Source organism: Magnolia sinica, chromosome 15 (assembly GCF_029962835.1).
Source record: "Magnolia sinica isolate HGM2019 chromosome 15, MsV1, whole genome shotgun sequence".
Classification (NCBI taxonomy): Eukaryota; Viridiplantae; Streptophyta; class Magnoliopsida; order Magnoliales; family Magnoliaceae; genus Magnolia; species Magnolia sinica.
In genome coordinates, this window is record NC_080587.1 from 76,802,731 (window position 1) to 76,829,172 (window position 26,442).

Below are 26,442 nucleotides of genomic sequence, written 5' to 3' on the forward strand. Positions count from 1 at the left end.
GGAAAAAACAAAGAATATCAGAGGCTTAAGTGGGCCACACTATAAGAAACAGTGGGAATTGGGTGCCTACCGTTGAAAACTTCTTAAGAGCACAGAAGGATCTGATCAAACTGATTTTTGTGTTTTCCCTTAGTCCAGGTTTGTGTGTCCTTAATGAAGAGGTTAGATGACAAATAAGTTTCACGGTGGACCTCTAAAAGGTTTTAACAGTAGTTATTCCATTAACAAATACCACTAGACATCGAGCTTTTTGGGTTCGAATTAAGTAAAAAATAAATTAAGTGTTAACAAACAGGCCCTTAGTTATAGTCGTTTCGTTTCACAATTTAGACGGTTTAAATTGAGCAAGCGTAGGTTGCAATTTGTAAGTAGCTGTGCATCAAGCATCATACGCAGACAGAGTATTAAATATCTCCACATTACGTCCAATCCGTTCATCTGACATAACTCACCACACCAGGACAGAGAGTTTCCAAAACAAAAATGGTGCTGTTTTGAAACTTAGGTAGGCCCCGCAGAAGCAACAGAAAACGCAAATATTTGCCATCGTGATGTATGGATTTAATCCACACTGTCCATCCACTCTTCCATATCAAGTGGACCACACCACAGAAGCAGCTGTGTAATGACGCCCACTGTTTATTTGCCATCCAACCTGGATAAATTGAAAACACAGATATCACTTTCCCCTGTGGTGTGGCCCACTTAAGAGTTCCGGATAACTCACCAGTCTCTTCACTAGTAGTTCTCATATTTGCTAACACTCCATCATAACAAGAAATCTTTTCTTTTCCCCCCCTCAATACCTATCAAATTAACTCTCTAATCATATGATTTCTCCAAGTTAATAAAGATCATGTACAGATCCTTCCTCTTACTATAATTCTCTATCAATTATTCCAGTAGAGAAATAACTTCAGTGGTAGACTTCCCAAGCATAAAACCAAATAGAACCCTGAACCCGGCTTTGCAAACCAGACTTGAAAATAGGTGGCGACACGGTTTGATTCTGGAGAGTCACGACTCTACTCAGGACCGAACGAGTTGTCTGCATCACCTAGCCTTAAAACCATGTTCTGATGTGAATGGATCGGTGCTTGTGACTAGACACCATCCAAATCATGCGGCCCATTAGAGCAGATTAACATAATCCGTGTACATTAGCATACTCTTAAATAAGTATCCTGTTGATATGGATCTAGCTGTGTAGATAGCTGTCATACTTAGCATCTAGCTTCATATACAGACTTGTATAGGCTGAATTATTCCATTGTCATGTCTTCCTCGACTGGCATTGCATTCTTGGAACTGTTCTTCAGTCTCTTCCTCAGGTTTGCATCTTCTATGAATTCCGACCCATCAGATTCGGGTTTAGTTGCAAGAATGGATGAGGTCTCAGGGCTTTTGGGCTCCTGTTCCGATCCAAAATCTGAGGAATCAAAAGAATTACTCCCTTGATCAGAGTTGAAACACAGGCACCCACCATCAGAAGGCATGACAGAATTAAATTCCACTGGATTTCCATTCATGGGAAAGGAACTCAAATACCCAGATGGCTTAACAGATGATTCCTCATTTATAAACCCAAGGGTGTTGTAGAAGTCGTGATCCAAGCTGTTGATGAAATTGAAGTATTGATTGCACGTGGGTTTCCCAGACTTCAAAGCTTTCTGAGAACTCGGTTTCACAGGGCGTTTCAGAGCAACTGTGGACGGTTCTTCAGGGAAATTCGCCTTGGCTTTCTTGCCCCGGATCCTCCGAGCCTCAGCATCATATGCACTCGCAGCTTCTTCAGCAATATTGAAGGTCCCAAGCCAGAGCGTAACACCCTTTCTTGGGTCTCTGATCTTGCCAGCCCATTTTCCCCACGGACACTGTTGGATTCCTCTGAACTGGTTCTTTCTCTTCCTTTTCGCAGATTTCTCCGCGGGTCCACTGTATTCCACCGATTTGGCTCTAATAGAATATTCTGTGATATCAACATGCAAAGGGAAAGGAAGAAACCATATAAGGAAGATGTATAACAACATCATCAAATGTTTCTCTGTTTTCTATTAGTTCTTGCTATGGAACTATTACAATCGGTGAAGGAAATAACAGAACAACCCAACGTCAAAGGTTTAAAAAAACAAGGAACTTTGCAGTGCAAGTCAAAAATCCTATCCTTTCACTGATGGGTGATTCTAAAATTTTTCTGTTTTAAGGTCCATAAATTGAAAGGATTTTAGGAAAACATCAGAACCCAAATACATAATTACAAGACATTGCTATAAAGAAAATAGTTACAGAATTAAAAATCCTAGGCCGCCCTTTTGGCCCTGGCATTGAGAAAATTTTCCAAAAAATCATGAAACCATAGTCGCGTGGATAAGGAAGAGCCGCATTAATGGATTTTGGAAATTCTAATAAGTGCGCAAATTTCCAAAATTACAAATTATTTATGTACTCCTGAAATGGGAATGGCCATGGCCATGAGACACGTTTCTTTTCTTCATCTTCTTCCACTTTTTTCCCTACTGAGAGATGATAATGTTATTAACAAGAAACAACAATTCACGTGCTGATTCAGCAATGATGGAAGAGAGCATGTAAACACCCGGAAAATGAATCCATGATAATGATCAAAGATGCATTGATGAGGGTGAGAAAATCCCTTATTTTTATCTTCTTTCTTCCATTTTCATGTGTCGGTGGATGGAAGTAGGGATTCGATTTCAAAAAGCGGCAAACCCTTACGATTGAAACAAAATGGAAAACAGATGAAGAAAAGCCACTCTTGCTGTCTAATAACCACTATTTGAAAGAACGAAAAAACAACCAAATATTGGGATCATTCAGAAATAAAGAAAGAGATCAAATCAGAACCCTCCTAAAATACTTTTCTCCCTTGATGATGAGGGAAAAAGCGCTTCGGTCTTTGATAGAGAGGGAATCAAGGAAGTAAAAGCAACCAACAACTGAAAACAAAGACAAAAAGGGGGAAACCAAAGATCTTGAAAAACTCATAAAAGTAAGTCAAAGAAAAATACGGAAACCAAAGAAAAATCCCATTTTTATTTAGAAAAAAAAACATTCTTTGAGATCCAGATCGAAAAAACGGAAAACAAAACAAAACTCTGAAATTGTGCAAACATCAAGATCCTAAAAATAATAATAAATATTAAAACCCAAAAAGAAGACCCCCCTAAAAATAATAATAATATTAAAACTCAAAAAAAAGATCATTGTTGTGTGCGATTGGGGTTGCAGATCATTGTTGGAATGGCTGGGATAGCAGTCTTTTGCAGTAAGGGACCATCATTCCTGAGTTGTTCAAGAATTCAAGGTTCAAGTTTTTGGCATATCTCTCTTAGTGCAGAAATGTTAGTCAATGACCATGTTATATTGATGCATTTTTTTATTACTTTAAGATGGAAAAGTGAAGGTTCTGTTTGTTGAAGTTAAAGGTTTCACATCAATGGAAAGTCATCCACAAACATAGGACAGCGTATGGACTCCGTGAGCCAAATAACCCGATCAATCTCCCAGCAAGATGGGACAAAATGACTTGTTGTCTCCCGCACATCCCAGAGTCAACCAGTTCAAATTTCCAAGTGGAGATTCCACTGTAGCTCACATATTGGATCGCGACAGCGGAGTTGCCTACTAAAATACATTAAGACCATGCATTTCTCATTAGTGAGTATTCTACATTTCCTTAAATTGGTTATACGTGTCCATATAAGAGAAATAACAGCCCGTTGTTGCCTGGAGAAGAACATTCCATTATAAATGTCTTCTAAATGTGGTTTTTTAGAGTTGTTTTGTATTTGAATTATTGAAGACATGTTTAAACCTTTTAGTTGCTATTAATTATATGGTAGTTGAAGGTTAACTGTGATGTAGGACAACTAACCACTTGCTCTAAAAGCTCGAACTGATAGAGCATGGTGAATCAATTCCTTTATCTCATAGCCCAGGCCCCACATCCCATGGGCTAGGTCCTCAGCCAACCCCCCCTTGTGGGCCCCACATCACATAGGCCTCACAAGGGTGGGGCCCACCTCACACGCGCCACCCACCCCTAGTGTGTCCCTGCATCCTGCAGGCCACCCCACTCGAGCCTGATGTAAAAATGCCCCTGCATTAAACTGTCTATATTCAGTAGTTTCTCCTCATAAAAGGGCATTTAAATTAGTGGGCCCACTTCTATGACCCACCAAATGCTTGGTTTAGCGTAAGGTTTGGCTCCATGCCTTTACTGCAATGGGCTCAACCCAGTGATCAATCTTAAATGAAACATTTATATGTCATTTGAAGGTTTATAGGGATTTACCTCTCTCAGTGGATTAGCAATCCTTTCTCTTTTTGCTTCTTTCTTGCTTTTTTCTAATAAAGTTATCGTTCTCTCTCAAAAAAAAAAAAAAAAAAAACCTCTGTTGGGTGTGAATACCCAACTATAGGCTGCAAATAATTTACAAGTTATCCAAACACGGGCCGTTACATTTAGACAGATTACAACTTAAAGCCAAACAAGGCATACTATAAACAATTTACAATTAACACCTATAATTTATGGAAACCAAGTCATAGAGATCTTCTCTACCAGAGATCTCCCACACACGGCATCATCAATCCCAATTAAATATATAGTACGGTTGGATCAAGTCCACACTTCCTATTTCTGTTGAAATTGTACAGGTATGCAGGATATGCGATTAGTGTATAAAGATTCATCTGTTAGCAATATAAAATTTGAAGAAATTCACCATTAATAACATGGTGAGTTTTTCCTCTCAACAATATTCTCCGTTTACCTTCTATGGTATTGGTACCAGAGCTTCTTGTAAGAGACTCAAGTCCTAGCAACTCTTCAATTCCTACCACCTCTTCACAATGTCAACCCTCTCATCAACAAGTAATCTTTCACCTCTGACAACCACTTCATCAACCAGTCCCCCTTCACCCCTAATTTTTGTTAAACTGGACCGCCATAACTCTCTCTTAAGGCACCCAATTTATCCCTCTACTTAAAGGGTATGATCTTGAAGGATACGTTGATGGATCGCTCTCTCAATGAGAAAGATGATGAAGGATCGAGCACTCTCAACCCTGCCTATGGTGCTTGGCAATAACAAGACCAAGTTTTGCTTGGTTCACTCCTTTTTGCCCTTTTTGAAACGGCATTGGCCCAAGTACTTGACCTCGACTCTTCACACTCCGTCTGGCTTGCGCTTGAGAAACAATATGCATCTCACTCTTGCACACAAATCATGCAGGTCAACGCGAATTGCAAACAATCCGAAAAGGAAACCTGTCCATGACTGATTATCTTCAACGGATGAAGCAACTCGCCGATTCTCAGGCTGCCTGATGCCCGAATCTGATGAGCAGTAAATTATTCTCAATGGCCTCAATATAGCCTATGATGTCATTGCCACCACCCTCACAACGATGTTAGAAGATGTCTCCAAGGGTGACTTTCAAGCTCATCTTTTAGCATTTGAGATGCGCCCTGATTGTCAAAATACAATCATTGATATCGCCACACCCACAATGAATGTTGCCACTCATAATTCCAACAACCGATCATCCTCACATGATTGATCTAACAGTGTTTGGGGACACAGTCAATCACGACCACCCTTAAATAATTAGGCTGGTCAATGCCAAATCTGTGGCCGCAAGAACCGCACTGTTACCACTTGCTGGCATCGGTTTGATCAACAGTTTCAAGCTGCCTCCCCTGCTCTCAACACCACTGCATGCGTGGCCACCTCCTCTCCAAAAAATGACTAGAATTGGTATTCTGATAGTGGCGCCACCAATCATTTGACCGCTGACCTCGGCATTCTCAATCTCCAATCTGAAAACACTGGTCCCAAGTAACTTCAGATTGGTAATGGTTTTTGCCTTCCCATCTCCAACATTAGAATGTCCACTCCCTCCCCTACCCACAATACCTTTGTTCTCAAAGGCATTTTTCATGTTCCACAAACATCTACCAACCTTTTATCTGTTTCTAAATTTACACATGACAATGATGTGTTCTTTGAGTTCCATCCTAATTCTCTTATTGTCAAGGACTGGCGCACGGGGAGAGTGGTTCTACGTGGGCCAAATAAAGGGGGACTATACTGCCTCGAACGTGATAGTGTCTAAAGTTTCCTCTCAATCTACTTTCATTGGTGAGAAAACTTCCATGATCATCTGGCACCAGTGCCTAGGTCATTTGAAGATGTGAACTGTAAAAAATATATTTTCTACTTTCATTGCATCTCAGTCTCTTCCAGCTCATAATAAAACTTTTGAATTTTGTGGCCCTTGTCAGTTATGCAAAAGTCATACAGTTCTTTTATCTATAATTTACCTCTTGAATTAATTGTTTCTGGTTTCTTGGAACCCGCACCGGTAACTTCACATGATGCTTTTTGGTATTACATTCACTGTACGGATGTTTTTAGCAGATATATTTGGATGTTTGCCCTTGCAAACTGGTCAAATGCCCTCCAATCTTTCATTTTGTTTAAAAAATTTGAAAACCTTCTCGATCATAAAATAAGGTCTTTTAAATCTTGATGAAGGAGGTGAATACAAGAAATTTAAATCTTTTCTTGCTTCCCACGGCATCACTCATAGGTTTTCCTGCCCAAACACTCCTGAGCAAAATGGCTTAGCGGAACATCGACACAAATGCATTATAAAAACTGAACTTACCCTTATGTCATCATTGTCATGTGCTTCGGTTCTTACAATGTTTTGTCTAACGCTTTCCAAACTGCTTGTTATCTTTTAAATAGACTTCCATCTCCTATTCTCCATAGTAAATCGCCTCTTGAATGTCTATTCAAAGGCCCAACTGATTATCTCCACATGCGTGTGTTTGGATGCAGGTGGTGTTATCCTCATCTTAGACCATATAATGCTCATAAACTCATATCTCACTCCCTTCTGTGCATATTTATTTGCTATAGTTTCCTTCACAAAAGTTACAAGTGTCTTCACCATCTCACCAAAACGTCATGTTATATTCAATGAAGAGGCCTTCCCCTCTGGCACGGCTCAACACTATCCTCCACCCACTCACCACCACTCACACTACCGACAATCTTGCAATCCTCCACCCACTCACCACCACTCATACTACCCACTAACCCAAACCCCGCCTAAACCATGCTCTCAAAACCAGCACTATCATCACCTCTTCCCAATACCATTGATGAACCCAACATACCACTCACTCCAACCACTACTGACAACAACAACCCATCCACCCCAACCCCTCTACACATTAATGATACCCCTCAAAGTTCAACACCAACACTAATCCAAGAACCGTCCACTCGCACCCGACCCATTAGCCTGTTGGAGGACTGATGCAGGACAATTAACCACTTGCTCTAAAAGCTCGAACTATTAGAGTACGGCGAATTAATCCCTTTATCTCATAGCCCAGGCCCCACATTTCATGGTTAGGACCAGTGTTCGAAATATCGATACTATCGGCCAATATTATCGGTATTGCAGTCCAGTGATACGATATCCTTTGAAAGATACCAATTTTTTTTTTTTTTAGAGGCCAAATATCGTTCGGGATAGCGTCATTATCCAAAAAAATTGGAAAAAAAAAAAAAAACCAGATGATGGATTTCGATACCTGTAGAATAGATCGCCATGATCAGAAGCTTCCGTTTGGTGGGCCATTCAAATCGAAGTAGGTTACCGCAGATAAAATCTCCGATTTTGAAGAGAAATCTGTCAAAATCCTCGCCGATACTTGAGATATGGGAGAAATTTTAGGGTTCCGGCCTTCCAGAACCCTCTCTGCTTTATAAAAAAAAAAAAGTGTGCTCGAGCCCTTTTTAAGGAAAGGGGTACCATACCACACATGACTAAGCTGGTGTGTTGACGTCACAAAGTTCTGTGGGTCCCACCATGAGCTAAGTGTTATATCCAGACCGTTCCTCTATTTGGCGAGCTCTTCGTAACGCTTGAGCCGAAAAATAAGACAGATCTAAATTTCAAGTGGACCACACTGCAAACAGCAGTGGGAGATTGAACATCTACCATTGAAACCCTTTTGGGGGTCACAAAAGTTTTGGATCAATATGATATTTATTTTTCCTCTTCACCCAGGTCTGTGCGACCAAATTAACAGATTGGATGGAAAATAAACTTTATGGTGGGCCCTACGAATGTTTTAACGGTGACAATCGGTCCCCATTGTTATTTGTGGTGTGGTCCACTTGAGCTTTGGATATAACTCATTTTTTATTTCATGATCTAAAATGATTTCTCCAAATGCATGAGCAGTATAGATATAATAAATACATTATTGTAGGCCATGTAACATTGAAATGCCCGTACAGCTCAAGCTTGAGCAGCGTCAGTGCTGGACGTGGATTTCTTGTTAAAGCCTTTCCAAGGAAGTTCCTGCTATTGGAACCTTAGGTGGGGCCCACTATGATGTTTGCGAGGAATCCACTCCGTTGATCTGTTTTGTGAGATCATTTTAGGACATGGGGTCAAAAATGAGCAGGATCAAATACTCAAGTGCGCTGAAAACATGAGGATTGAACGTTAACACTTGAAATATTGGTGGGGCCATTATAATTCATGTAAACTTTGTGGGGCCCATTATAATTCATGTATTTTATCCGCTCCATCCATCCATTTTACCAGATAATCTTATGGTTTTAGCCTAAAAAATGAAGCATATCCAAAGCTCAAGTGGATCACACCATAGAAAACAGTGCAAAATGAACATTTACCGTTAACAAATCCTTGGGGCCAAAGAAGTTTTGGATCAAGCTGATATTTGTTCTTTTCCTTCATCCATGTCTTTGTGATCTTATGAACATGTTAGATGAAAAACAAACATCACTGTAGGTCCTAGGAAGGTTTCAACGGTGGAAATCATCATTCCTACTGTTTTGTGTGGTCCATTTGAGCTTTGGATATGTTTCAAATTTGCGCTCAACCCCTAGAATGTACTAGAAAAATGGATGGACGACGTGGATAAACCATGTACATTCACAGTGGGCCCAACAGAGTTTATTTAATACTATAAGAGCATATTTAAGTGCAAAACTTTTGTAGCCCACTAATGTTCAATCACCATTGTTTCCTATGGTATGGTCTACCTGATTATTGGATCTACTTTATTTTTTGCATAATGTCTTAAAATGATATGGAAAATGGATGGACGGGGGGTGGATCTTAAATATAGTTGTATTAGTTCAATCGAACAATGCATAGCTTAGGACCATATACAACCTATAATGTGCACTTCTTTTTGGAGACTTTATGATTGAAAAAATGTGTATTAAGATCTTTTTTAATAATCCCTGAAGTTTCATTGAAAAATTCAACCATCTGCCCAATGTTTCCCCATGTTTCCCAAAAAGTGCGATAAATTATGCGATACAAACGATATATCCCGTGCGATAACCGATACGTATCTGTGTCCCAAGGGTGCGATACATTGTGCGATACCGATATTTCGAATACTGGTTAGGACCTCGGCCGAACCGCCCTCGTGGGCCCCAAATCACATGGGCTGCTCACCCCGAGTGTGTTCTCGCATCCCACAAGCTACCCCACTCGAGCCCGGTGTGAATCACACATTAATCACCCCCGGTGAAGAGTTTCGAACACGATACCTACCCCGTAGGCCCCAAATCACATGGGTCACCCACCCCAAGTGTCCTTGCATCCCACAGGCGACCCCACTCGAACCCGGTGTGAAAATGCCCCTGTATTAATCACCCCCGATGAGAAGTCTTGAACACGAGACCTCCTGCTCTGATACCAATTTGATGCAGGACAATTAACCACTTGCTCTAAAAGCTCGAACTGTTAGAGTATGACAAATTAATCCCTTTATCTCATAGCCCAGGCCCCAAATCTCATGGGTTAGGACCTCAGCCAAACCCCCTCGTGGGCCCCAAATCACATGGACCACCCACCCCGAGTGTGTCCCCACATCCCACAAGCTACCCCACTCGAGCCCGGTGTGAAATACACATTAATCACCCCCGGTGAGGAGTCTCGAACACGAGACCTCCCCCGTGGGCCCCAAATCACATGGGTCACCCACCCCGAGTGTGTCCCTGCATCCTACAGGCGACCCCAATCGAGCCCGGTGTGAAAATGCCCCTGCATTAAGGACGATAGTCAATCCATTACCAGTTCGGATAAGCAACCTACAATGCACCATCACATCCTATGGTAACAAGGGCTACAGATGGAAGCTTTGAATCCAAAGCTTTGACAACCAGCAAACACCCGCTCTCTCTTGAAGATATTGGCATAGATGATAGAACCAACATGCTTCTCTCGAGCAAACAAAGATCCTCTGTGGCATGCCATTGTGCGTACTGAAAGAAATGCTCTCTTACACAATGGTACCTAGATTATTATACCTTATATCTCCCGCATGGATGTTACTGGCAGTAGATGAGTTTTTAGACTCAAAGAAAAGCCAATGAGTTTATTGATACGTATAAGGCCTACCTTGTAGCAAAAGGGTTCTACCAACAAGAAGGCATTGATTATGGTGAAATGTTTAGTCTCGTAGTCAAACCTTGCACTATTCGCACAGTTCTTGCAATCGTCATTTCCAGAGGATGGTCACTTCAGCAGTTAGACGTTCAAAATGCATTTATTCATGGCCTCTAGGAAGAAGAAGTGTACATGAAACAATCCCTAGGTTTCTTTGACTCTCGCTTCCCTAATCATGTGTGCTGCTGACACAAGTCCCTCTATGAGCTTAAGCAAGCACCCTGGGCCTAGTATCGTCGCTTAAGCACTTTTCTTCAACAACTTGGCTTCATTGGATCCAAAGCAGATACATCCCTATTTATCAAGCGCAATCCTCATTTTATTATCTACATGCTTATTTATGTTCATCACGAGATCGTTCCATTCAGTAGGTGACCACTCACCTTCGGTCACAATTTGCGATCAAGGATCTTGGACCGCTAAATTATTTTCTCAACATTGAAGCTGTAAGAGATGCCGGAGGACTTTTTCTCTCTCAAAGAAAATATATTCTTGATCTATTACACAAGACCAAGATGGATGGTGCCAAAACTCGTACAACTCCCATCTATAGCAACTCCATGCTCTCGTGCAATGGTGGTTCTCAGTTTAGTGATCCAACACTATATCGAAGCATTGTTGGTGCCCTACGATACCTAACACTAATACAGCCAAACATTGCATTTGCTGTCAACAAGGTGTACCGATTTATGCAAAATCCATCTAATGAACACTGAACTGCTGTAAAGAGAATCCTACGGTATGGCAGACATACAATTTCTTACAACCTTCGTCCTTTGTAATCAATGCATTTTCTGATGTGGATTGGGCTGCCTTCCGCGATGATCATCATTCCACAAGTGACTACAATGTATACCTTGGCTCCAACTTAATCTCATGGAGTGCTCGTAAACAAAATACCTTTTCTCCATCCAACACAGAATCTGAATACTGTGGATTAGCAATCGCCACTGCTGAAATCACATAGATTCAGTCACTTCTTCACAAACTCGGAATATGGCATCCATCTCCTCCAATATTATGGTGCAATAATCTGGGGGCAACATATCTCACCACCAATCCCATGTTTCACTCCCGTACTAAACACAGGGAGATAGATTATCATTTTGTCCAGGAAAAGGTCTCCTGACGTCAACTGAATGTTCATTTTATCTCCTTCAAGGATCAGATTGCTAATATCTTTACCAAAGGACTCAGTGCTCGTCACACATGGACAGCTTAGATTAATGGGATGTATGGCAACCACATCACAGAGATCTTCTCTAACAGAGATTTCCCACACACAGCATCATCAATCCCAATCAAATACGTAGTACACTTGGACCAAGTCCACACTTCCTATTTCTGTTGAAATTGTAAAGCTATGTAGGATATACAATTGGTGTGTAAAGATTCATACTTTAGCAATATAACATATAAAGAAATTCACCATTACAAACACAGTCACTCGTATTCCTCTCTCAACAATATTCTCTGTTTACCTTTTATAATTCAGTTACCTATAGTCCATTTACCACTCACAGATTTTGTAGGCATCCAAACGACCCATAACAAAAATCCCTTTCACAAAAACTGCAAAAGAAAAGGAGAGAGAGAGAGAGAGAGAGAGAGAGAGAGAGAGAGAGAGAGAGAGAGAGCCCATTTCGGAAAAGAAAGAAAGAAAAAAAAAAAAAAAAAGGAGAGAATTTAACAAAAAAATTGAAAACCCAAAAAGCCCATTTCACGAAAATTGCAAAAAAGAAACCCAAGAGAATAGGAAGAAAGAAAAAGAAAAAGAAAAAAAAACCAAACCCCAAAAAAAGTCATTTCAATAAAAATTGCAAAAACCCCACGAGAAGATTAATAATAATAATAAAACCCCCAAAAAAATCCAATTTGAAAAAATGAAAAATAAAGGGAAAAAAAACCTAGAAACCAAAAACCCGAGAAATCAAAATCCACTTTCTTCTCATATACCTCGAGAGAAATCCAGTTTGGGAAAAGAGAACGGCTTCACGTCCTCTACTTCATCCTCTTCGTCCGAATCGTCCCTGAAATTCTGAAAATCCGCCTCGAAATCGTCTTCCAATCCAACCATCTTCGATTTCAGCGGCTTCGAGTAGTAATTTCCCACGCCCTTCTTGAGGACCGGCTTCAGATAATCGTCTGTAAGTGGCCGCGATCGGCTCCGCGGGATGAAATCCGACATGATTGATCTTCTGCACATCTTCTGGATCGTGTCCGAAATATCGGATCCTGACTGTTTTTTTGAAGGAGAAATATCGGATCGGAAAGTAACGCGAAATATTGGAAATGTCAGGTATTGGAAAGACAGTCGAGAATGGGGAGGGTTGAATTACTTAAATGCCCCTGACTACGAGTGAAGGTGCCGATAGATCCAAACCGTCCATCACGGCGTCCACATCTTGGATCCCTAAAATTTTGCTGAAATTACGGATGAAGGTGCTCCCGATAGATCCAAACCGTCCATTATGGGTCCGCATGTTCGGTCCCTAAAATTTACTGAAATGCTCCTGATTTAAGTAAGTAAAATTACAGGTGAAGGTGCGGATAGATCCAACCGTCTATTTCGGTGGCCATACGTTGGGTACTCGGTGGGCAATTGCCCCTAAATTTACCGAAATACCCCTGATTAGGTATGTAAAGTACTCGGTGGGTACTTTGGCTTTTCAAAATGACATATGTGCCCTCTTTCTACAAGGCGGCCTAGCCTCACCCAAAACAATGCGTCCCATTCTGTGGGCCCACCTTGATATGTTGACGTAGGATTCAAAAACAAATAATTGAATTAAGATATTTCACCAAAAAAAAAAAAAAAAAAACACAAATATCAGTATATTCATTATATAAATATCATGAAATTAAAAGAAAATCATAAGTAATCGTGCCCTAAGCTACCAACATCGTAATCGTGCCCTAAGCTACCAACATCATAGCACAATATCATTAGATAAAAAAACTATAATCTCATAGAGGTAACGACATCTTTGTAGAATAGAGTATAGTCTATGTTAAAATATGAAACATAATATAATCTACGGTGAATATTAAACTTTGGGTAATTTGAAAAAGTAAGGAAATTGAGAATTTTAGGAAGCGTTTGGCACATGGGTTTAAATGAGATTTGGTGGGAGTGAGTTTTAAGATCTCATAGGTCATCCCAATGTCTGTTTGGGACTTACATAAGGTATGAGCTGTGAAGCCCCTTCTTGGATCAGTGCCGGGGCAAGGGTTGCTACATTCTTACTTTGGGTTTCATCTACCTAGTGGTTGGTGCTACGTGAACCCACCATGATATATGTGTTTTATTCATGCCATCCATCCATTTTGAAATATAATTTTAGGGCTTGATCCTAAAAATGAGGTGGATATAAATCTTAGGTGGACCACACCATGGGAAAACAGTGGCGATTGAATTACACCATTAAAAACTTCCTAGGGCCAACTGTGTGGTCCACTTGAGATTTGGATCAAACTCATTTTTGGGCTCATACCATAAAATGACATGGAAGAATGGGTGGACGGTATGGATGAAACACATACATCATGGTGGGGCCCACAGAGCACCGACCGATAGTGGTAAGATGAGTAGCCAATCCGTTTCCCAAACATAAAGTGGGATGGCCTCCAACCCATGGGATTAAACGACAATCCCTGATAATATGTAATCATTACATTTTGGTAATTCCATCCCACTTAGACCCGTCTAATCCCATGCTCCAAACACCTTATTAGGTTTAGGATAAGGGTTTGGATTGTAAATCGGTATAGAAATGTTGGGTTTGGGAGAAGACGAATATCTGTGATGGGGAGAATGAAGAACTGAAGAAAATACCTGGGTGTGAGGATAGATGGAGAACTTGCACATCCATCACACGCCTTTCTCTTTTTTTATAGATACAAGAAGTTTCAAATATTACAAAAATTTCCTTATCTTATGAATTTAACGAAAATAACTATAGTTTAAATAAAATCAACTAAAACACTTATTATATGTCCAAATATAAAATAATAAAAAACTAAATCCTAAAATATGATTAAGTATAAAATTGATGTGGACGATCAACGATTAATAACCCGATCATGTGATCCATGCGATCCAATGGCCCGATCGTCACGTCCCTCCGATCCAATGGTCTGGATCACTCCATAAAGTATCCCATGTGCATCTTTCCAGTGTAGGATTTTCTAGATGCTCGCACATGCATATGGGGTCTTTAGCACCATCGTGAATACTCACCTAGACATAATGAAATCAGTGCGGCTCGCCTTTTTCTTTAATACATACGTAAAGGTGTATGTAACATGATGCCATCATCATATGTTTATTCTACATCCACGCTGTCCATCTATTTTGAAAATTATTTTAGGGCATAAGACCAAAATTAAATTGGATAAAAATTTTAGGTGGACCATATCATAGGAAACAGTGGTGATTGAACTTCCTACCATTAAAGAGTGTAATGTTTCGGTAATATTTATTTGCCCTCCAACCTGGTGACACAAACCCAAGGGACAAAACAATTACCATCCAAGGCAAAATGGGGCTATGAAGGCCTACTGTGATTTATGTATTTTATCCACACCGTTCATCCATTTTTCCATGTAAGTTTAAGTTAAGATCCCAAACATGAGGCAGATCCAAGGTTCAAATGGGCCACACCACAGGAAGAAGCGGTGCTAATGATACCCACTGTTAAAAACTTTTCATGGCCCACCGTGATGTTTATTTACCATCCAACCTGTTCATAAGGTCATGTAAAAATATCAGCTTGATCCAAAACTTCCCTGGCCTTCTTAATTTTTTCAACAGTAAGGGTTAATTTCTATTTTGTGGTCCAGTTGAGCCTTAGATCTGCATCATTTTTAGGCTCGTAATTTAAAATAACATTGAAAAATAGATGGACAGTGTGATGAAACCCATACATCGCGTGGCCCCTCAGAGCCCCAGCCTGTCCCGAGCTCGGGACAAGTGGGTAAGTACTACCACAGGTAGATGTGGGAACTAAATGCCAGCCGTTGAAAACTTAATGGGGCCACAAAAGTTTTAAATGAAGCTGATATTTGTGTTTCAATGTGACCTCATGAACGGTGTGGATAAGGCACATACATCACAATGGGCCCACGGAGTTTGTTCTATATGCAATTGTAAGAGTTTCCTTGTTCCTTTTGAATTTAGCCTTCTCATCACTCATCATGTGAGCCATGTGTCCTGGTAAAAGATGGTGCACTCATTAGGTGGCCCACATCGGACTACGCAATCAACTTTTCGAACGGGAGTGGATTCGGTTAGTTCTTGATTGTGGAGTCCACCTAGATGTATGTGTTGTAAATCCAAGCATCTATCCATTCTGGGCCTGACTTGATCAAAAGTCATGAGTTTAGTATTTGGAGTTAGAGCCTTCAATGGGCCAGATAAATGCAAGATTTTGCATAAGCTTGGCCCAATGGTTCAAAAATCTTCACGGCAGACAACCTAAGGCCCACCAATTCATAGCCCTTAGTTGTATATCCAAGCCATCCATCCATTTCAAATTGCAAACCTTTGGTCATTTAAATCTTTCCATATAGGTCTGAGCTAGGCCACACCTTTTCAGCTTTGATTATAGAAGGGCGGGGCTCAGGTTACTGGGTCCGGGATAGGGACAACCTGAGCCTAACATTACGCTAAACCATTGCCACACCTACCTTTTCTAGTTTGAAACATTTTGAAGACCAAGCTCTATGGGACCACCATGATGTATGTTGTCCATCCATTTTGCCCGGTCATTTTAGGGAATGGAGGCAAATCCAAAGCTGAAGTGGACCACACCATATGAAACAGTGTGGATAATGACGCCCAATGTTGAAAACTTCCTAGGGTAGATAATAATGTTTATTTGCCATGAACTTGTTCATAGGGTAACATAGAATTAGATGAAAGGAAAACACAAATAGTAAGTGTCCTATTTGGCTTCACCAAGCTAATCTCCTGATTATTCTATGCACTTTTCATGTTGGCCGCAGCTCCTAAAGCCCAATAGATGAAGAGTTATAATAATTAAAAGTTACTATTTATAGTAAAAACAGAATAAAAATAGATCTGATGGTATTTCCCAAATCCGGCTTGCGCAACCCAGTGTAGCAGAGTTGGGTGGCTAAAGTAGCTCATTTACCCCAAGCTCGTTCTACACCAAAATCATATATTTTACGTCCAATGACTCATTCTAGATTACGAGATAAGCCAGATTTAAGGTCTGATGGTCTAGATCACTCCAGTCATCAACCGGGCCTTAGGCCTTTTCTGATCCATCTTGGCCATGAAACTGTCCACCACGTGCTCTACATCAATAGTCCTTAATAAATAACAGAATATATATATTGGTGGTCCACGTGATGAGTCGGTGAATCTGATTTTTTGCACAAGTTGAGTCTACGATGGGACCAACCTATTAGACAGGTCTGATGTCACACACACGTGACAGATTAGAAGTTATCTGTTGGGTGGACCATAAATCCTAATCCAGCTGGTTGGACCATAACAGATTAGAAGTTATCTGTTGGGTGGACCATAAATCCTAATCCAGCTGGTTGGACCATAACAGATTAGAAGTTATCTGTTAGAAGTTATTCACGTGTGTCACTAAATGCAGCACACGTGCCAACCCAATGTTCGGAAAAGCTGTGAAAATGGATTATAATAATTTATTTTGTTAATGGAATGTTAGGAGACCCACACAGAGAATCTCTCTTTTCACAGTATAAACATCTATTTCAGGATACAAGTATTTAAAAACAAATTAATCCACTCAACAGGTGGGTCAGCTCTATACTAAAACAATGGACAGCTTAAAAGAATAAATACATTGCCTAATGAGTGGACCATCTTAGTGATTTCATCTTCACCAAGGGGCCACCTCATGCATACTCAAATGCCACACAAATTTATTATAATTGCATACGTGCTGCATGATTTTTCGCATTTGATTATTTCATTGTAATGATGATAAAATTAATTAAATAATTAATAGCGGTAATAATAGTAGAGTTGTAGCAAACAACATCATCACACACCATGGTTAAATGACTCTGCTACCTGGATTGATTGGTTGGGCCTGAGTCGAGTTGGGACTCACTGCGGCTCGTAGGATCATTTCATCTTATGGGCTATTTAAGGTAATGGTGGTGAGACATGGATTTGTGCAATATGTAGATTTAAAGCTTTCTTAATTGTATTTTGTTTGAGGTTTTGTTGCATAAATCACCTAAATCCACTCAAAATTTATAAAAGAACGAAACACTTTAGATATTTATAAGATTAGAAACTATTTCAAAATACATAAAAGTTATTCCCTTATAATAAATGCTCTCCACATTTATAATTTTCTAAACCACCTAAACTTACAGAGCCCAGCATTTTCTGTCTCAAATCCACACAACATCCATCAGTTCTTCTTCTTCTTGGTTTTTTTTTTATTTTTTTTTTATTTTTTTTTTTTTTAATTTTTTTAATTAATTAATTATTTTTATTTTTTTTTAAAAAAAAAACTAATTCTAATCCATGGAAAAACAAACAGATCAACAACTTAAGTAGGCCATACGACAAGAAAGTTTGGGGATGGAATGGCAACAGGAGGTTTGTGTGTGGAACCACCATTATTTTCATCAAACCCATCAATCAAGTATATCTCACTGGGATGAAGTGAAAATACAAAAATCATATTCTGATCCAAATATCAGACAGGCCACACTGAGTGAACTTCTAAAGGTTTCATGAGCAATTTTTATAATTATCCCATTGGCACCAGAAGAAATTTTTATGTACAGTTCAAATAAGGGTTTTTGGTGAATGAACCGAGTGGATTTGCATATAAAACATGTTGGACACCTTCCATATCTTAAGCAACCCTTTGATAATATCACGACAATATTATGAAAATACACTAAACCCTTTGATGATATCACGACAAATATTATGAAAATACACTAAACGTTAGTCCTAAATTTATTTAGTAATTTAGAATAATATTTTAATATTATTGCAAGATTTTCCTGATAAGATCTTAAGAACACCCTCAAAATTTAAAAATCTATTGATAGATTTTCAAGCAGACGATCGTATATGCAAACAACAATTAGTGGATTTAGTGTCGTAATGTTGAGAGGTCATGCAATATGAAGACATTGATAGCAATGTGGGGAAAGGTCCCATCAGTGAAAAACGGTTCTGTTTGACTCTATTCAAGCATGCATATTAAATCAGTGAAGATGTTTCGCTGTCGTTGTGAAGCCTTGAAGATGACATACCAACAGCTGAGCTAAGACAGCGAAAGGTAGTGAATGTGCCTAAGCCCATGTATTTTGAGACTTGCTAAATACAATTTCAATGCAAAACTCTAAATTTGAAAAGTATATGGATTTAACAAATTCATATTCTGAATTCTGACTGTACCTGCAATGGGATGTGCTGCCAGATCTGCATCATTGATTGGAGGTTCGAGCACGTGGAGGACCACTAACCGACGGCTTGATCATTGGATTGGCGTGATCATTTCCTCATGCCATAGAATACCTGTGTGAAAATTAGGTGGTTCACAGCTGGTGTATTTTCAAGCATAGGAAAAAGGTCTATTTACTATTTCATTCATTCTCTCCCTTTCTTACTCAAAGACATTACAACCTTCATCATTCACATTTCACTGGAAACATGTTCTTAATTTACAAAAGAACTTTAGAATATCCTCATTAAGTTAATTAAGATATTCTTAAAAAAACCCTTTAAACAAAAGGCGGATAAACACGTGCATACATTCAAGATAATTAAGACATTTTTATAGGGAAAAAAACACTCTTATAATTAATATATAATTTAAAAAACTCTAAAACCCTAAACCCTAAGCAAGGGTTACAGAGGTGCCTGCATTGTCAAGACAATGGGACTAGTGACGGTGTGCTTCCCGTCGGTCCATGAGAGAGAACCGCCCTGTATGTTGGAGGTCCCTGGAGATAGCCGAACAGCCTCGGCTTCCACCCTCACAAGGTAGCTGAGCTTTTGATTGAGCCGCCTGAACGAGAGCACTTTTGGCTCTACAGACACAGTGCTCCCCGCTGGAGCATTCACCATTGCTCGGTATGTCGATTTGGGGTCCCCCACATTCGTCACTGTCCGAATGAAGTGTGTGGACATTCTCCTTCGGCCATATAGCATGAAGACTGCTGCAAAGGAGGGGTAATTCAAATTGCCTACATGGCCCGCCCTTCGTGCCCCTTTGCAGTCAGCATATCTCCGGGTGATCGCCCGGATGTTCTTCTCAGTGTAATTTGAATTGCATAGGAAGTCGATGTAATCGCCCGGCGAAAGATCATACACTAGCCCAGGATCTATTGCTCTTTGGGGATTCACATACCCCGAGCCGTGATCCAAGACGGTCGATGAGTTCCCGGTTGATTCATCAAGCATTGTCTCCCCACGGTTGTCCTTAACATAGGCAGTCGTCATCAAGGCAGAGCGGATGGCGGCCGGACTCCAATCTGGGTGGGCGGCCTTTAGCAATGCTGCAAGGCCTGAAACATGAGGGCACGCCATTGACGTCCCAGAGAGAATGTTGAATTCCGTCCGTCGCTTGTCAGAAGGGATGCCGGACGGACCGACGCTGTCAGGCCAGGCCGCGAGTATGTTCAATCCAGGGGCGATCACATCTGGCTTCAGGATATCTGGCGACTCTGGGTTGGGGCCACGGGCAGAGAATGAGGCAACAACCGGCGCAGGCCGGACACCGAGCCGGGTCCCACGGAACACAATCGTCGCTGTTGGCGGCGACTTGGACCGTCCACTCGACGCTGAGCTGATATACTTGCGAATCTCGTCGCCGCTGGATGCGCCGACAGCGGTCGCCGGCAACACATGGCAGTCAGCCACTAGGCCCTCCCCATCAAACACCCCATTGGCTAGAATCATGCCAATGCCACCTGCTTTCTTCACAACCTCTCCTTTGGCAGCCCTGGAATTGATTCCTCTGTCACACAAAACAATCTTCCCCTTCACAGAATTGGAATTTAGAGATCCCTCCAAACAGAGCGAAGATGAATAACCGTCACCCCCTTCACTCCCTGCGTATGTCAGCGGGTAAAGCCGGCCGGAGGCGAGCCCGGGTCCGCCGTAGACGCTCACGCCTGGGACGATCCGACCGTTCCCAAGCTTGACGTCAGCGGGGAAATCCCGGTCCATCGATCCGGCGCCGACGGTCGCAACCCATGGCGCGACATTCGTGACCGTCAGCCCCCCGGGCCCGCCGTTGCCGGCGGACGCCGACACGAAGACCCCTCGGTCGGCGGCGGCGAATGCCCCGATTGCGATGGCATCGAGGTAGTATGGCACGACGACCCCGCCGACGCTGAGCGAGATCACATCCACGCCATCCGCTACTGCCGCATCAAACGCGGCCAGGATGTCGGAATCAAAGCACCCTGCGGCCCAGCAGACCTTGTAGGCGGCGAGCCGGGCCTTGGGCGCCATCCCGGCCGCGACGCCGCGGGCGTATCCAAGCGTCGAGGCCGGGAAAACGTACCGCCCGGCGGCGATCGATGCCGTGTGGGTCCCGTGGCCGTCAGAGTCCCGCGGGGAGCGGGACTCCAGCGTCTCGTTCATCTTACCGTTGGTGGCCTCATATCCGCCGGAGAAGAACCTCGCGCCGATCAGCTTGCGATTGCAGGACGACGAAGGGAAGCCGCGCCCCGTCTCGCATCGGCCCTTCCATTTGGCGGGGATGGGCCCGAGATCTCGATCGCCGAAGCTGCGCCGTTCGGGCCAGATACCGGTGTCGATAACGGCGATCACGAGATCGGATCCGAAATCGGACTCAGCGAGGAGGCCGGAGCTGTCCTGGGACTTTAATCCGAGGAATTGGGGGGATCGTGTGGTGTGGATTTTGCGGATCTGCTCGGGGACGACGGCTGCGACGTGGGGGAGAGATTGGAGGGTTTGGGCTTGGGAAGAGGTGAGACGGACGGAGAAGCCATGGAAGAGGGTGGAATAGGTGTGTATGACGCGAAGGACGGAGTCTGGGGATGGGTTTTGAGAAGGAAGAGAGTTGAGGGTGGATTCATACCAGTGGCTGTGTTCGGAGAAAACTGACGGTTTTGAGTCGCGACAGACACGGACGATGTACGTTTTTGATTGGTCGGGGGTAGATGTGGAAATGGTGGAGAAGGAGAAGAAGAAGAGAGAAAGAAGAATAGGGAAGAGGGAGATATGCATTTTAAGAAAGAGAGAGAGGAGATGCGATTTGTTATCTGACGCAGCGGCATATATATCTATACTCTCTTCAGTGGAGGAGGAGAGTGATGAGTGAGTGGGATTTTGGAGGGTGGAGATTAGTTACTTTGACAGAGTGTGATGTATGATACTCGGGTTCTTATTTATTGTACACTTGGAATTTAAATAATCAAAATCAAACTGTTCAAAATATTGGTTCTATTTTAGATTGAACATCATATAAAATTTAAGATTATTTGATTTGTATGACTATGGGATTGGTGGACAATTGCTGGACGGTCAGAAATGAAGATAATCTAATGGTCTTATTCAATAAACAGGTGTCCGCGATTCAGAGGTTAGGATTGTTCAACGAATCTAAATATTTAGACTAGGACGTAGCTATGGTGAGTTCCATAATATATTCGTTTTGAGTTAGCTTATGCCACGTCTACAACCCTAGTGAATGCGTACGAAGCGACATTCGCAGCCGGAGTATCAAGTTATTCCACGGTGTGGTTGACAGGTGGGCGCGGATTGGGAATTAACCCCACCAGGACCGAGCTAGAGACGGAGGGTCCTGTAGTGGGCTATGTGGGGGGATCAAATTGATGCATATGCTCTATCCACTCCGTCCATCCACTTTAAAAGATCATTTTAGATAACTAGCCTAAAAACGGGATAGATTTAAGGCTCAAGTGGACCACACCATAGAAAGATTGGATATTAAATTTCTACCGTTGAAAACATCTTGAGGTCCATAGAAGTTTTGGATCAAGCTGATATTTAGTTTATACCTTCATACGGATTTATATGACCTTATGAACAGGTTGGATGGCAGATAAATATAACGGTGTGTCCTAGGAAGTTTTCAACGGTAGAAATTTAATCAACGCTGATTCCTGTGGTGTGGTCTACTTGAACATTCATTCTGCCTCCTTTTAGATTGATGCTCTAAAAAATATATGTAAAAATGGATGGACGGCGTGGATAAAATATATTCATCACTGTGGACACCTTCCGTCTCTAGCGAGGGCCTGGTAGAGCTATACACGAGGCTTTTTTTTTTTTTTTTTTTTTTTTTTTAAAGTGGGGCCATGGTTTGGCAATATAGACCATTAGTCTCGTGAGTCTCACAGTGGATGGTGATGTCTTTGTTTTATCCACACCCTCTATACGTGTTTCCATATCATTTTAAGGTATTATGGAAAAAAAGAAGCATATCTAAAGTTCAAGTGGACCACACCACACGAAACATCATCGTGGACCCTAGGAAGGTTTCAACCGTGGGTGTGTTACGGTTGAAACACACCCACTTGAATTTTGGCACGGCCCACTTGAATTTTGGATCTACTTCATTTTTAAGCTCACGACATAAAATGATATGAAAAATCAGATAGATGGAGTATATAAAACACATAAATTATGGTGGACCCACCAAGTCGGGTACCTGGATACCGGTTCTCCAGGCAGTTCCCCTCATTTTTTTTAATTGAACGTAGGCCACAAATATAAATATTCTTATTGTGGATATCAATGAATACGTCATCTACAGTGGGCCACAGCAGACCCTTCATGCACTCTATTAGAATTAAATAAACGGCTACTGTTTAAAGATGCGGGCCACGGATTATGAAAGGGATTTGATTAGAGAGAATTAACGTGTTCTAGGGGGTTCTTTCGTAATATGATTGAACCTCCTTTCACCATCCACGTGGCAGGTAATCGGTGGATCGGGACCGTACACGTATTGGGTCCTACAATGGATGGTCCATGATTACAAATTCATGGAAATTGAATGCTTGTTTGCATTTGATTGGCAGCCTTAAAAAATACATGATGAAAAGAAGATATAATTAATGGTTCCATTAGTATGATTCATGATCTACGGGCCATCTATGGGAGAGCCCACTAGATAGACGGTTCTGATTCACTGTATGCCTTTCCACGTGTGCGGTGGGAGTGGCATGATTTTCCTGATTTGATTAATGATATAATGGTGATTTAGTAAGAGCACTAATGTTTAAATAGGGGATTGATTATGTGATCCTTGGCTGAGGATGTGTGGTGCTGTTTCTTGTATACTAGGCTCAGGACACGTGATGGGGCATCTAGTCTGTTGAACGGTGTTGATTAAATGGGGAGTCCGACTAACAATCGGAGATTACCTTTGGATTGGTGTTTATCAGATAGAAGATAAAATTATGGCAACGGCTATCTTTGCAAGAAGGAGAAGAAGGCTACAGATTGGATGGCTAAGATCTTCCAATTTGGGATGTTTTTGGGGTGGTGTACATGCAGTATGGGGCCCATTAGATTAATGGTCTGGATCGCAGAAACATTTTCTTTCTTTCCTGGATTCCTCTCTGGACTCTATAGGATGGGCATCATGGTGTGATTTTGCCACCATTTTATTTTTTAAAAAAATAATGCAACTCATTCACTGTACATGTAGCGTGGGTGTACGCTAATCAGGACCCACCAACTCATGCGTTGGTCAGACGATCTGAACCGTCCATCCAATGAATGATTAGAATAAAATGGTCAGAAGTAAAATTCAAGGCTGTGCTCCACTTGCAATAGGGCCAATGATTTGGACAATCTGGATTGCAGTACATTTACAGGCAATACACCATCCACAACTGTGGCAAACGCGTATTGCAGTCTGGCCCACTTCTACATACGTCTCTGGTTGTGGGGTTGGAAAGATTTATTAGTGGGATTTGATTGTAACAGGACAAAATAATTTATATTTTTTATCACATTGAAAAGATTCGGAGTTAGTTTACCATCATTATCAAAATGGTAGTCACTCATCACCTTAGATGTGGCCCTCATGAGTTGTTATCCACTCGGTCCAAATTGTTGGATATCAGATGGATGGTTGAAAATGAAGTATCCAACCATTTAAATTACAATCTGATCGGTGTGATTTTGTTATATGGTCTATCTAGAATCGGATCAACCATTTGGATGGTCTGATGGATGTACAACTACGCCGTGTGTGCAGCGGATGAATCACCACCGTTTTAATATGGCGGTTAAACTATCACAGGAGTAGTACTCCAATGCAACCTCCTCCATAAAAAGCCAACGAACCGTCCATCTCTGCCCGTTCGATGTACATGATGTCTCCTTGTCGGCAATCGAGAGTGTGATGTACCTAACGTGTTGATGTTGTCTCTTTAATTTGAGAAGATGATCATGACCAACGTCCCAAGGTGGGCCACTTATTTGAAATCTTGACCATTCACAGGTGAGGCCCATCATGACCATGCATGACTAAGCACCGTCCAAAAAACAAGATTAGTCCATTCATGAATTAGAGGGGCACTGGACACTTTCATGGCCAAGATAGACCATAGAAGGCCCGATCAAAGGCTGAAATCATAAAACAGCTGTATCTCGCAAACTAAATTAATGAGTTTTTCAACGTATCATGTATGATTTTCAGGTGAGAGAATTTACTTCAGCCAACTAACCCTGCTATGCTAGGTTGCTCATGCCAAATTTGTGAAAGTTATTTTCAATTTCATTTTTATTATTTATAATAAGCTTTAATTCGATCGTAACTCTTGACCGATGAGCTTTAGAAGTTTGTAGGCGACATGAAAGAGACTTAGAAAAATTAAGAGAATAATGTTAGGCCAAATTCTACACTTACTATTTTATTTTTTTATAAAAAAAACACAAAATCTAATAGAAATTATGAAATTTTAGTAGAAATGATGACAATTTATAAATAATAAGTTTACCATTTATAATAAGTCCTGTTTTGTTTTTCAGAGAGTTTTGAGTGGGAGCTTTGATTCTGAAACTTCTTCCTATGACTGTTTAAAGATTTGTAAATTTTAATTTTTTTATCATCAACCAACTTTTTTAAAATTATTAGAAATTATTTTATATTTCCTTCCCTAGTTGATTCCAACAAAACTCTATTAATTCAGAGTAGTTACTGTTGAGGAAGATGATGATCAACCTCATCACATCCTTCTCCACGTCAATTCATCTTCCAAGCTAAATGGGTGTGTTGAATATGGACGGATGATGAATGCAACCGCAGGCCACACCTTATGAATGGCCCAAATCTCACCCATGCCATATTGGCAAACGTGGAGAGACGAAAATTCAGCTCTAATATATCGTCCGTATGGTCATATTAGACACCGAGGTCATAGCTCAAGTAGTAGATTGAGTGAATGATACATCGTTTCAAAACTAGCAGTGGGTACACTAACAAGTTAACAAAAGAAGAAAAAAAAAGTGTAGTCACATTAGGCCTGTAAGATTTTAATATTAACACTCCTTTTATAAGATCCACATTCAGTGAATTGGTGGGGTCCAACAATTGAACAGTCTGGATAGATGATTATTAGGGCAACGTGTGTGGTGGAGATGGATCACTGGTTGAATACACTATTTTTTCTCACTTTTTAAAGGCACCATCGGAAATAGGTACTATGATTTGACCACGTAGACTATCCATTAGATGGGCCCCAGTGCGGATAGATCTATTATTTGACTACTTGGGAGGAAGCAAATTGCGTACTGAGTAAACTCTGTGAGGCCCACTGTTAGGTATGCGTCTTATCCACACCGTTCATCTGTTTTTCCAGCTCATTTTATGGCACTAGCCCAAAATTGAATGATATCCACAGCTCAAGTGT

General features: G+C 41.2%; 2 protein-coding genes across 2 annotated transcripts; both read right to left on the bottom strand.

The window, feature by feature from the left end:
• Positions 1-980: 980 nt before the first annotated feature.
• On the bottom strand, positions 981-12,864 carry LOC131227053 (ethylene-responsive transcription factor RAP2-2-like). The gene is made up of 2 exons (XM_058222755.1): positions 12,499-12,864; positions 981-1,969 (listed from the first exon to the last, which is right to left on the bottom strand). Exons 1-2 carry the CDS (start codon positions 12,746-12,748, stop codon positions 1,263-1,265), a joined length of 957 nt encoding a protein of 318 aa, XP_058078738.1. The 5' UTR covers positions 12,749-12,864; the 3' UTR covers positions 981-1,262.
• A 6,330-nt stretch (positions 12,865-19,194) lies between these two features.
• Positions 19,195-21,816, bottom strand: LOC131228251 (subtilisin-like protease SBT1.5). The gene has a single exon (XM_058224158.1). It carries the CDS (start codon positions 21,776-21,778, stop codon positions 19,427-19,429), a length of 2,352 nt encoding a protein of 783 aa, XP_058080141.1. The 5' UTR covers positions 21,779-21,816; the 3' UTR covers positions 19,195-19,426.
• Between the last annotated feature and the right edge of the window lie 4,626 nt (positions 21,817-26,442).